At 44.9% G+C, this 13,185-nt stretch overlaps 1 protein-coding gene across 1 annotated transcript in view; it reads right to left on the bottom strand.

The window, feature by feature from the left end:
• Positions 1-286: 286 nt before the first annotated feature.
• LOC144823501 (kelch domain-containing protein 1-like) overlaps positions 287-13,185 on the bottom strand; it is a 348,734-nt gene continuing 335,835 nt past the window's right edge. Inside the window, exon 8 of the mRNA XM_078682075.1 lies at positions 287-2,460. Coding sequence (XP_078538201.1) covers positions 1,800-2,460 — 661 coding nt within the window. The 3' untranslated portion in view covers positions 287-1,799. The remainder of the gene's footprint in view (positions 2,461-13,185) is intronic.

Genomic DNA, 13,185 nt, shown 5'->3' with positions numbered 1-13,185 from the left:
CCGGCCAGATCGCGTTCGGTGCCCTTCCGAGCGAGATCGGAATTGGCCCCTCAATGTTAAATATCTTCATGGTGCTTGGACGTCAATCACTTTAGTGTAATGTAACCTGACTTTTTTTCTTATGTCTAATTGTGTTCTTTCTTCAGCATAGATATTGTACCAGTGGCTAAACTCTCTTTCGACAGAGAGCACATGGGTATGAAACCATGCTATGACGTAAGCAGGAATGACAAATGTGGCTTAATGGAAGTGGTGGCGATGCAGCTTCTTCCCATTTGATCTCCATATTCAAGAATTCTTGCCTGGGGTGTATATGGACACACACAGAGGTACTAGTTTGGCCAGCCAACAATATTTCTTCCTCCACCATGAACTCTCCAAGTTTGTTCCTCAGGCGTATCCACTCACAGTCCTTCCAAGCTCTTTTGCTATTTTCTGACAGAATTTGCATTGCCTTAACTTAATGTGAGGGTGGTAAGCAGAAAAAACATAAATTATGTGCGTCTGAGGCAGCCTTTTTCCTCACACTTCAGTGTGAAGGACACTTCATAAAATGTGAAGACAATCTGGAAATTCCTATTCGAATGTGTAAAAATAAAGATTAAAAAACGTCAGACACCTGTAGGCTGTCTAATTAAATAAGATCAAATTCTGTGAAAGTATCCTTTCTCAATAATAGGGTGCAAAAACCTTTGATGTATTTTTAGATCCTGTTGGCATGAGCCAGAAATCTGGAAATTAACCTGTGAAGCAACTACTAGCACAACACATGCAAGCAGGTGGATTCTGTTGGCTCTTTAAATAAGCAGAAAACATATGTTTCACGACTGCATAAATTTAACCTAACAGGCTTTTTACTTCATGGTTTATCTCTCCCACACCAGTTAGGATTTTTTTCTTGATTGTATCATACGGTAAGTTATATACTTCATTGAAGCCTAATGCAGTATTTATATCGCATGGGCAGAATAAAATTCTGAAAACAATTGTTCTGTTTAAGCCTGCATTCGGAAAATGACAGCTTTCACCTCTACATCAATGATTGGACTATTTTTTTAAAGAAAGGTTACAGGATTTGTGCAAGCATGGGGAAGAAATCCTATGTTTATAATTCTTATTGAAAACTGTAGGATCCAGAACTTAGGTCACGTTACCTTCTACTTGCAAATCATTTCAAATACTTTAGTTCATTCTTAGCACTACATAGGGATAAACTAATCAGTAGAGAAGAGGGTCCTCAGTGGCTCAGCAAGTTTGCCAAGTATCAATTGAAAAAACAACCAAACTAAATGACGTAGATCTACATATGAAGGTACTGTTTAACCTTATTGGGGCATAATTCCTTTACCAAAACAATATCACATGAAGAGCCTGGTTAACTGTAACAGGTTTCAGTTGCTGTCCAGTTAACTTGGCATCTACGTCAGGGGAGAACATTGGCTTGTTCAGGTAAACCATAAACAGACACATGAGGACGGTTTCCTTGCATTCATAATTCTTCCACTATCCACATTGTGTCTTGGAGTGAATCCTGCATTGTTTTAGTGTAAAAAGAGCAGCTTCAAGAACAGGACGTCTGATTATTTTCAAAACATATACAGGAGTTCTGATATAAATCCTTAGCGGAAAATAGTAAGTTATGTCAAGTGAGGTTAGTAAATGTTAAAAAAAGATGCTTCATAGAGATAACATTTCCAGCACTGCCACCTCAAGCTTTGAGAATGTAGTGGACTTGGGTGGGCACATTGGTAACAAGTCTGTATCAGCCAGTCAGTTCTATCCAAACAGAATAATTAAATCTATGCCATTTTCATTTGCCAAAGTGAGATGCTGGAACAACCAGCCAATGGCTTCCCACCTATAAGGAGGAGGACATCAGGAAAATGGTTCACTGCAACGTCTGAATAGTTTCTGTGTTGTATAGTCACATCATCATGTTTTTTTGGGAACCCAGTCAGATCCTCATTTTCCTCAGGACAACCAAACATAGGATTTAAAAAGGAAGTCTCTACTTCAGAGAGTACAGTTTGACCCTCTGTTGCACAATATTTAGAAAAAGTCTGCTTTGAGACAGACAGAGGTAAACCAGGACATTGTGTAAATACTTTCATTTCAATTCCATTCGTAATAGTAGACACTTTGTTAGAACGCTGTGTTTGAAAAGGTTTAGAAGTGGATCGAGGCTGCTGGCTTTCTTTCAAAGTTTGATTAAAATTATCTTTTGATCGATTAGAAAACTTGATATTCTTTTGAAAGCTCAAACCAACTCCTAACAACGAATGGTAGATTTTTGAAATAGGAACCACATCTTTAGATGAAATCTTTTTCCAAGTTTGTGAGCAGAACTGAAATTTCCACAGGTGACTGGTTGGGTTGTCATTTGGTTTGCCACCACCAAAAACCAACATGCAGTCCTCAAAGACAACAGACGAGTGGCCCATTGATTTTGGGGGTCCAGAACTGAAAAATACAAAAGTTCGGAGAGTATTTTAAGTTACAACGTCCAATACTTTTTTACTTTGCATGTTAAAATACAAACAATATTTTCTAGTAATGGGCCTTAGAGACAATTAATACTTTGAACCAACTTTATTTAAGAGGAAACATTCCAATGCATACAGACATTTCTATATAGCATAAAACATGTTCAAGCGCAGACATACATAATCAACTATTTTATAAATGGAATGGAAAATATGACAAAACTATTGTTCCTTTTGGTGAAAGACAGTATTTGACATTCTAAGGAATATTGCAGCACCCTCTTCCAATAACTTTTGCTAATAATATTGGGAAGAACTTCCACAAACCCAAGTCATTTTCACTTTAGAAATGCACTTTCAGTAAAAAGTGAAAATATACCCATCTGCCACCGTCGATCAGAACCTCACTCTGGCCAAATGGAGCATTCAAGAATTAAACATGAAAGTATTTTTAATTTGAAAATCAAAGTACAGTTAATCACCCTTAGTTCCAAAATTTTGTTTACTGACTCCTTCTCTCAGCCCACTGCAAGCAGATTCCAACTGCTGTAATATACTCTAACAAAGAGGTTGTGGAAACAAGCATTTGCAATGCAAAATGTCTCGAATTTGCAAGAGCTTGTTCTATTGGTATTGTGAATGTCAATGCCTTTTATTTATGTGTTTTGAAAACCTGCTAAAAGTGCGTAAATACGCACTTTGTACTTCTAGTCCTTGCTTACGAGAACCAAGGCTTGCAGTAACTGCGCCTCTTTAATGGTGTCTTTTTTTCGTAATCAAGGACAATAACTATAAAGTGCTAGTTTACGCACCGCTTGCAGGTTTTCAAAACAAAGACGAGACATACTGCATTACAAATGCTACTCTAAAATATGAACAGGTATTTCTCAGGGTATCTGATTGCTAAACAGGAGTATCTATTGAACAATTACGAAACAGCAAACTTAGGGGTCTATTTAGAACTCCAGAAGTAATTCTATGCTTTTGTAATCATGTCAACAGTACATGAGAAACAAACACAGCAAATCCAACAAACCATACCACCAAAAAGTGAAGCACCAGGTAACGTGAGTCACCCCTGGTGGAGGATTCCCATCAAAAGTCTTGTATAGATCAATCTTCTCATTTGGTAGTCCTTATCGGGTATCGTGTCTCTTGATCATTGAGACTGGCATACCCCGACAACCAGTTAGGGGTAGCGACCCACAATCACTCGGTACTACCACATGATGTTGATACAATGGGAAGTGCAGTGCAAAAGCAAAAAACGTGGTGATTTAAAACAGGATAGGGAACCTAACACAAACCAGTTTTAATAAACGTTAGCCCCTTCCCCTTTAAAAACAAGAACAGTATAATAGCATCAGCGCAGTCCACACAAATAGCTGCGAGGAGACCAACATGTTTCAGCCCCAGTGGGAAAATTGCCCAGGCTTTCGTCAGGGTCTCTGTTCTAAATATATGCTACTGCATTATGAGTGATGAACGTGTGAAAAACTAAACAAAAAACACACAAGTGAAAACCAGAAAAGGATATGATTCTCCTTCTACTGTATCAACTCCTCTCTTCGGCACCTGGTCGATTTAGTACTGTATGTTGGGAACAAACATACCGGTAAATCACGATCAGTAAACATGGTCTGCTGAGGCAGATTACAAGATACCTCAATCATTCTCAAATTCATTACTCACCCAGGGTGTCCGGGGAGTGGACCTCACCTCTTCCTGGACCTGGCTCAGGATATATGAGACCCCGCTCTAAAAACAGAAACCCACTCCGTCACTACACAGTGTAGAAAAAGCAGATATTACTCTCATCTAACACTGTGAGTCTGACGAAGACACACGGTCTCCTGTACATAGAGTCCTTTAACAACTGTCTGAACACTATCAATACAAACTACTGTCCCCACCCACTACTAACCACTGGCCGTATGGCCATGGGTGTCATATTCATTAACGTACATACTCAAGTCAAGGCACACATGTTGCACAATTAGTAGGGGAAATAGAGATGTGTGTCCTACCTGTCCGTCGTTGTCTCTGGCTCTGAGACTGAGTCAGGGGGAGGCACTGAACATCCATTCTTCACCCTACTTGACTCGTCTTGTCCAACAGATAAGCCAATCAGTGCAAATGTAGGAGGGGCACAGTGTGTTAGCCCTAATTACTCAGCGTCCGCTGAGATTGCAAATAGTTTGAAAACCGGGGGGCCAAGTCCATGTTGTCGACTACCCTCGGTGTTTAGGAAAAATCCTCGGTGTTTGGGAACACTCGCGCGTACTCTCGCGAGACTCCCACATCCAAAACTACAAAATGACGTCACGCGTCTGAGTATTGTAGTTTAATCATGCCCGGGCACGGTGTATTAGCCCCAATTACTCAGCGTATGCTGAGATGCCAGATGAAACAAAAACGAAACAACAACAGTGGGCCAGGTACATGTTACCGACTGCCCTCAGTGAAAGAAACGAATCCCTGATGTTTAAAACACACTCGCGCGTGCTCTCGCGAGATTTCCATGTCAAAACTACAAGATGACGTCACGCGTCTGGCTATTGTAGTTCCAACCTGCCGTTTCCGCCCTATACACAGATTAGTTTTTCGAGGTGGCTACTAATCGCTGACAAACCATTAACCTCCACCCTCTCAATGCCTGTTAATTTATGCAATATAACCAGACAATGAAACCCAGTCTGAACATTAACGTTATGTGCACAAGCAATTATGTGGGGGAAAAATGATCAGTAAAATTGTGAATAATTGATCCGTGTTCGTGAATGGAAACTGCAAATGCGACAAGGCACATCCGCAACTCCACAATAATAGAAACAGTCCACACAACAGGAAGGACTGGTGTGGATGTTGCGCTACAAGGGTATTGATATAGCCCCGTTTTCAACTATACACAGGTATTATGAGTCTGTTAAAGATGTTTGGACAACAACATTAGTCACACCAGCCCTGTGCAGATAACACTAACCTACCTATGTACCTCATATTACGATAGATTGACCCAGGGTATATCGTCGTTCAATCCTCGTCTGTCTGTGCCCAATCTGAAGACCCACTTTTGTTCACGTAAGAACAGAAATCTAGACACGTCACTCACATGTGGTGGGATGAATGGTTTTTCCAGGACATGCCACTTGAAGTCTGTTTCAGCATGATTGTGTGTTATGAAATGCTTAGTGAGTTTTGAAATGTCCTTTTTGCACCGAAAGGTGCTCCTATGCTCTTGCATCCTCACGCGCACCTTCCGCGTGGTCATACCCACGTACCGTTCATTGCATGTGCAGGTGATGAGGTAAATTAGGTTAGTACTGTTGCAGTTAGAAAACTGCCGCAGTTCCCAAGGCCGATCTGTCCCGATGTCCACGCTTGTGATTTTGGTGGTCAAAGGGCAGACGGAACAGGCTCCGCACGGATGGTGACCCACCACTGCAGGTAAGTCCCAAAGAGTTCCTACCTCTCTCCTGGGTGTAGCTTTAGGGCGAGTGTGAACTAACTGGTCTCTTAGGCTTCTGGAGCGTTTGAATGCAAAGAGTGGAAAAGCAATTTTTTCTTTCCCGCTGTTTAGAATCCTCCAGTGTTTCTTGATCACTTTCTGGACATAGTTGGACTTAGAATTGAAAGTGGTCACCAGTGTAAGGCGATCCAGAGGTGGTTTCTCAGGGCGCGGTTCCAGTAGCGCAGCCCGATGGTTGTTCGCTGCACGTTTGTATGAACGCTGGACTAGTTTCTTGGGGTAGTGTCTCGCAGTCAACTGCTTAGAGAGTTCGCCTGCATGTCGTTTGAACGTCTCTGTCGTGGAACAGTTCCGACGGACTCGGAGAAACTGTCCAAAAGGCAGATTCTCCCTCAGAGACTTCGGATGTTGGCTTTCGTACAAAAGCAGAGAGTTCCTCGCCATAGGCTTGCGGTATAGCTCGCTCTCTAGGCCACTCTCTGTACTGTAGATCGAGAGGTCCAGGAAAGGAAGCCTTTCTTTGCTCATTTCCATGGTGAAACGGAGGTAGTTGTTCTGGCCGTTCAACCATTGATGGAAGATGAGTGCCGATTCTTTGGTACCCCTCCAAACCATGAGAATATCATCGATGTATCTTCTCCACCAAATTATAGATGAGGCTCAGTTTTTACAGGTTAAACATCCCACCATGCCGTATTTTATACCCTTTTTATACCCTTCCTAAGGTCCATAAACCCCAGAGACCACCCCCGGGCAGGCCCATAATATCTGGCCTGGGCTCACTTCTGGAACCTCTTTCAGCGTTTGCGGATTATTTCCTCAAACCCTTGGTGCAAACCATGCCCACTTTTCTTAAGGACACAGCCGATGTCCTCAGAGTAATTCCTGACATCGCTTTCAATCAAGAGACTGACTATCTAGTCTCCCTGGATGTTGAGTCCTTGTATACTTCCATCCCCCAGGATGCGACTCTGGACACCATCAGGTCCATCCTGGGGGCATCTGATTTGGACTCCATTACTCCGGTACCTTTCATCATGGCCTTGGCAACCATAGCCATGAAAGAGAATTTCTTCATGTACGAGGACCAGATATACCATCAAATCTCGGGGACCAGCATGGGCAGTATTTTTGCCCCTTCCCTAGCGAATTTGTATGTTCATGACTTTGAACAAACCATCGTTTTGCATCCCACCAACCCGTTTTTTTTTCATCTATAATTTGGTGGAGAAGATACATCGATGATATTCTCATGGTTTGGAGGGGTACCAAAGAATCGGCACTCATCTTCCATCAATGGTTGAACGGCCAGAACAACTACCTCCGTTTCACCATGGAAATGAGCAAAGAAAGGCTTCCTTTCCTGGACCTCTCGATCTACAGTACAGAGAGTGGCCTAGAGAGCGAGCTATACCGCAAGCCTATGGCGAGGAACTCTCTGCTTTTGTACGAAAGCCAACATCCGAAGTCTCTGAGGGAGAATCTGCCTTTTGGACAGTTTCTCCGAGTCCGTCGGAACTGTTCCACGACAGAGACGTTCAAACGACATGCAGGCGAACTCTCTAAGCAGTTGACTGCGAGACACTACCCCAAGAAACTAGTCCAGCGTTCATACAAACGTGCAGCGAACAACCATCGGGCTGCGCTACTGGAACCGCGCCCTGAGAAACCACCTCTGGATCGCCTTACACTGGTGACCACTTTCAATTCTAAGTCCAACTATGTCCAGAAAGTGATCAAGAAACACTGGAGGATTCTAAACAGCGGGAAAGAAAAAATTGCTTTTCCACTCTTTGCATTCAAACGCTCCAGAAGCCTAAGAGACCAGTTAGTTCACACTCGCCCTAAAGCTACACCCAGGAGAGAGGTAGGAACTCTTTGGGACTTACCTGCAGTGGTGGGTCACCATCCGTGCGGAGCCTGTTCCGTCTGCCCTTTGACCACCAAAATCACAAGCGTGGACATCGGGACAGATCGGCCTTGGGAACTGCGGCAGTTTTCTAACTGCAACAGTACTAACCTAATTTACCTCATCACCTGCACATGCAATGAACGGTACGTGGGTATGACCACGCGGAAGGTGCGCGTGAGGATGCAAGAGCATAGGAGCACCTTTCGGTGCAAAAAGGACATTTCAAAACTCACTAAGCATTTCATAACACACAATCATGCTGAAACAGACTTCAAGTGGCATGTCCTGGAAAAACCATTCATCCCACCACATGTGAGTGACGTGTCTAGATTTCTGTTCTTACGTGAACAAAAGTGGGTCTTCAGATTGGGCACAGACAGACGAGGATTGAACGACGATATACCCTGGGTCAATCTATCGTAATATGAGGTACATAGGTAGGTTAGTGTTATCTGCACAGGGCTGGTGTGACTAATGTTGTTGTCCAAACATCTTTAACAGACTCATAATACCTGTGTATAGTTGAAAACGGGGCTATATCAATACCCTTGTAGCGCAACATCCACACCAGTCCTTCCTGTTGTGTGGACTGTTTCTATTATTGTGGAGTTGCGGATGTGCCTTGTCGCATTTGCAGTTTCCATTCACGAACACGGATCAATTATTCACAATTTTACTGATCATTTTTCCCCCACATAATTGCTTGTGCACATAACGTTAATGTTCAGACTGGGTTTCATTGTCTGGTTATATTGCATAAATTAACAGGCATTGAGAGGGTGGAGGTTAATGGTTTGTCAGCAATTAGTAGCCACCTCGAAAAACTAATCTGTGTATAGGGCGGAAACGGCAGGTTGGAACTACAATAGCCAGACGCGTGACGTCATCTTGTAGTTTTGACATGGAAATCTCGCGAGAGCACGCGCGAGTGTGTTTTAAACATCAGGGATTCGTTTCTTTCACTGAGGGCAGTCGGTAACATGTACCTGGCCCACTGTTGTTGTTTCGTTTTTGTTTCATCTGGCATCTCAGCATACGCTGAGTAATTGGGGCTAATACACCGTGCCCGGGCATGATTAAACTACAATACTCAGACGCGTGACGTCATTTTGTAGTTTTGGATGTGGGAGTCTCGCGAGAGTACGCGCGAGTGTTCCCAAACACCGAGGATTTTTCCTAAACACCGAGGGTAGTCGACAACATGGACTTGGCCCCCCGGTTTTCAAACTATTTGCAATCTCAGCGGACGCTGAGTAATTAGGGCTAACACACTGTGCCCCTCCTACATTTGCACTGATTGGCTTATCTGTTGGACAAGACGAGTCAAGTAGGGTGAAGAATGGATGTTCAGTGCCTCCCCCTGACTCAGTCTCAGAGCCAGAGACAACGACGGACAGGTAGGACACACATCTCTATTTCCCCTACTAATTGTGCAACATGTGTGCCTTGACTTGAGTATGTACGTTAATGAATATGACACCCATGGCCATACGGCCAGTGGTTAGTAGTGGGTGGGGACAGTAGTTTGTATTGATAGTGTTCAGACAGTTGTTAAAGGACTCTATGTACAGGAGACCGTGTGTCCTCGTCAGACTCACAGTGTTAGATGAGAGTAATATCTGCTTTTTCTACACTGTGTAGTGACGGAGTGGGTTTCTGTTTTTAGAGCGGGGTCTCATATATCCTGAGCCAGGTCCAGGAAGAGGTGAGGTCCACTCCCCGGACACCCTGGGTGAGTAATGAATTTGAGAATGATTGAGGTATCTTGTAATCTGCCTCAGCAGACCATGTTTACTGATCGTGATTTACCGGTATGTTTGTTCCCAACATACAGTACTAAATCGACCAGGTGCCGAAGAGAGGAGTTGATACAGTAGAAGGAGAATCATATCCTTTTCTGGTTTTCACTTGTGTGTTTTTTGTTTAGTTTTTCACACGTTCATCACTCATAATGCAGTAGCATATATTTAGAACAGAGACCCTGACGAAAGCCTGGGCAATTTTCCCACTGGGGCTGAAACATGTTGGTCTCCTCGCAGCTATTTGTGTGGACTGCGCTGATGCTATTATACTGTTCTTGTTTTTAAAGGGGAAGGGGCTAACGTTTATTAAAACTGGTTTGTGTTAGGTTCCCTATCCTGTTTTAAATCACCACGTTTTTTGCTTTTGCACTGCACTTCCCATTGTATCAACATCATGTGGTAGTACCGAGTGATTGTGGGTCGCTACCCCTAACTGGTTGTCGGGGTATGCCAGTCTCAATGATCAAGAGACACGATACCCGATAAGGACTACCAAATGAGAAGATTGATCTATACAAGACTTTTGATGGGAATCCTCCACCAGGGGTGACTCACGTTACCTGGTGCTTCACTTTTTGGTGGTATGGTTTGTTGGATTTGCTGTGTTTGTTTCTCATGTACTGTTGACATGATTACAAAAGCATAGAATTACTTCTGGAGTTCTAAATAGACCCCTAAGTTTGCTGTTTCGTAGTTTGTTCCTGTGGGGGATACTACTTAGGCTTGGTCTCTTAAACGTCCCTCCAGCCCTACAATACTGTGTAGTTATCTCTATTGAACAATTAACAAATAACTGACGGAATCTACATTGATGATGACCTGAGTAGCCAAAACAAAATAGCGGGCTGCATCCTTATAGTTATGAAGGCCTAGATGACGAAAGGGCGGTAATACAAACTATTTAAAGATCACTGACAATCATAAATCATGATCTCTGCTTTCAAAACTGTAGCCTCAGCAGTCAGTGTTTCATCTATTGCAATATGCAGGCAGTGTTTCATCTTGTGCAATGTTGCGTAGGCAGAGAAAGACAAAAAAATATTTGGAAGTCTCTGGCTAGGACCAGATATTAATAGCCATTATTAACTGATGGGCTGCTATAGCTAGACAAAACGAAACCTTTGTGCCCCTTTTTCCCGAAATAGGACGGCATCACTAAAGTTGAGAGAGAGCACATTATTTCTTTTAGGGTGTTTAGAAGTCCTGAGAGAGTAGGAGGTGTTCCGAGAACCGTAATATTTTATTCTGTTCCCTGGGCAACCGGATGACATGAAGTTGCATATACCATAGCAGGCGAGTAACATCTTTGTTATTAATTATCTTTAAACATGCCTGCAGCTTCTACTTAGAACCAGTACATAAAGGATTGGGCCTGCCAAAGATGTTCAGCACCACACAGTGACACTTTTTAGTCATGTGCTTACCACTTTCAGACACTGGCAGCTGATGAGTTAATTGAACTGGTGACGGGGGGATGTATGCGTGGACCTTTGTGTGTGTGGTTTCTTCACAATCACATACTCTTTCAAAGATGAGAAGGCGAGTGGGAATAACGTGCATACAGGTGACAGGCGAAGACAACGTTTTTGGCCAGTGAGAGGATAGCGAGTTGATGGGACAAGTAGTGAGTAGTAGATGACGAGCGCGATGAAAGATGGGCATTCATTAATAAACACAGGGTTAAAGGACCTTCTTTCTTATGTGTCGTGTTTTTCTCTGAAACCGCCCCCCTCCCTTCCTCCAGTCGCCCCAACAATGATCCCATACCCCTAAACATAGCACCTTCCCTGCTGGTCTTATTGTACTGCAATCCCCCGCTCCACTGCACAAGACTCTGGCCCTGCAGCACCAAACGTCGCATGAAAGGCACAACCAGCGAGACCCAGAGCGGGAGACAGACGCCGGATGAAAAGTTACTGCGCTCCCACGGCAGAAGTTAAAAATAAACACGCCTTGTACAGCAATCCCCGGCTCCACTGCACAACACTCGTGCCCTGCAGCACCATACGCCACGTGAAAGGCACAACCAGCGGGACCCAGAGCGGGAGACAGACGGCCGGCTGCCAAATGCCAAATGAAAACTTACTGCGCTGCCATGGTAGAAGTTAAAAATAAATACGCATTGTACAGCAATCCCCCGCTCCACTACACAACACTAAACGCCACATGAAAGGCACAACCATCGAGACCCAGAGCGGGAGACAGACGACCGTCTGCCAAACGCCAGATGAAAAGTTACTGCGCTCCCACGGTAGAAGTTAAAAATAAACACACCCGCCGCCTCATGAGAAGGGAGAAGTGAAGAGACGCAGCGCGCATGACGAGCAACAGACGAAGAGTCCAGTCCGAGTGGACGGGGCCTAAGGGAGACAGGGCGGTCACTAACGCCACTTCCAAAAGAATAAATAAATAAATAAAACAAAGCGACGACAATAGATCTCGCAAAGCGATCAGCGCATGTGCTGCGACACTAGAGACCTAAAAAGCAGACTAGAACAACACTTTGGTATACTATTATCTGATAGAGACTACTAGCCGCAGATTCCTGAACGTAGAATAATCCCCAGGCGTGAGAATGGATCCGGAAAACCTTTCTTTTCCCCAGACATCAGTTTTTTCCTTTTTCGCGCTCAACGCGGATCCGGTTTGTACTCTGGGCCTGTTTAAGCCTTTCCCTTCGCTATTGTGTGTGCTTTGTGGGAACAGTGTGAGGATGCCTTCGGGCTTTAAAACACGTTTGTCTTGTAGACGCCTGATGTTGGCGACGGACCCTCACCTCGTCGCATGTGGTGTTTGGGCGAAGATCACGGCTCCACTGACTGTGAGGCGTGCCAACGGTTGAAGCCAAAGTCGCGGCGGGAGCGCCGGATGAAACTTCTTTCGGCTCACATGTCCAAGTCAGCTTCGTAACCTCGATCAGCTTCTGTGGAAGGTTTTCGAAGCAGTCGTCGTCGTCCTCATCCCTCTCCTGTGCCGCGTTGCTCCCCTGTCGGTAAGTGTCACAGTTTGTCCCAGAGGGCCGGTTTCCGGCCTGTTGGGGGCATGGGCTCTCCGCGGGTGATGCGGCCCGCGTATCGTCCCCCTATCCACCGCTTACCGGTGAGGGGGCATCGAGAGCCCAGATGGAGACATATACGGCGGCTTTGCAGGACTTGCTGGCTTCTCCTCCTTCCCCCTCCTATGATGTCAGCGGATCCCTTGTGCTGTGCGGGGCCTTCCGTGGCATCACCGGCGGCTCCGGCCCCGGAGCCGTTTGGATTCTGATCCAGGCTTGGAGGATGTCGCGCAGTTGGGGTGCGGCCCTTCTGGAGTCCCTCCTTCGGACCACGGCGCCCGGCTTCGCCCCAAACTCCTGCAGGAGTCCCTGTGGCGTCGAGGGAGTTCGCCGGGGCCCTTTGACAAGGTGATCCTGTCTAAGGCCGAGGTGATGCCGCTACGGCGCTGGCAGCTGCTGGCGGCGCCACAGGGGTCGGCGGACCCCCCTCGTCCCATCATGGGTCGAGGCTGGCGGGGGACTCC

The sequence above is a fragment of the Lissotriton helveticus genome, chromosome 3_1 (genome assembly GCF_964261635.1).
Source record: "Lissotriton helveticus chromosome 3_1, aLisHel1.1, whole genome shotgun sequence".
NCBI lineage: Eukaryota > Metazoa > Chordata > Amphibia > Caudata > Salamandridae > Lissotriton > Lissotriton helveticus.
This window is presented reverse-complemented; position numbering and strand designations above follow the sequence as displayed.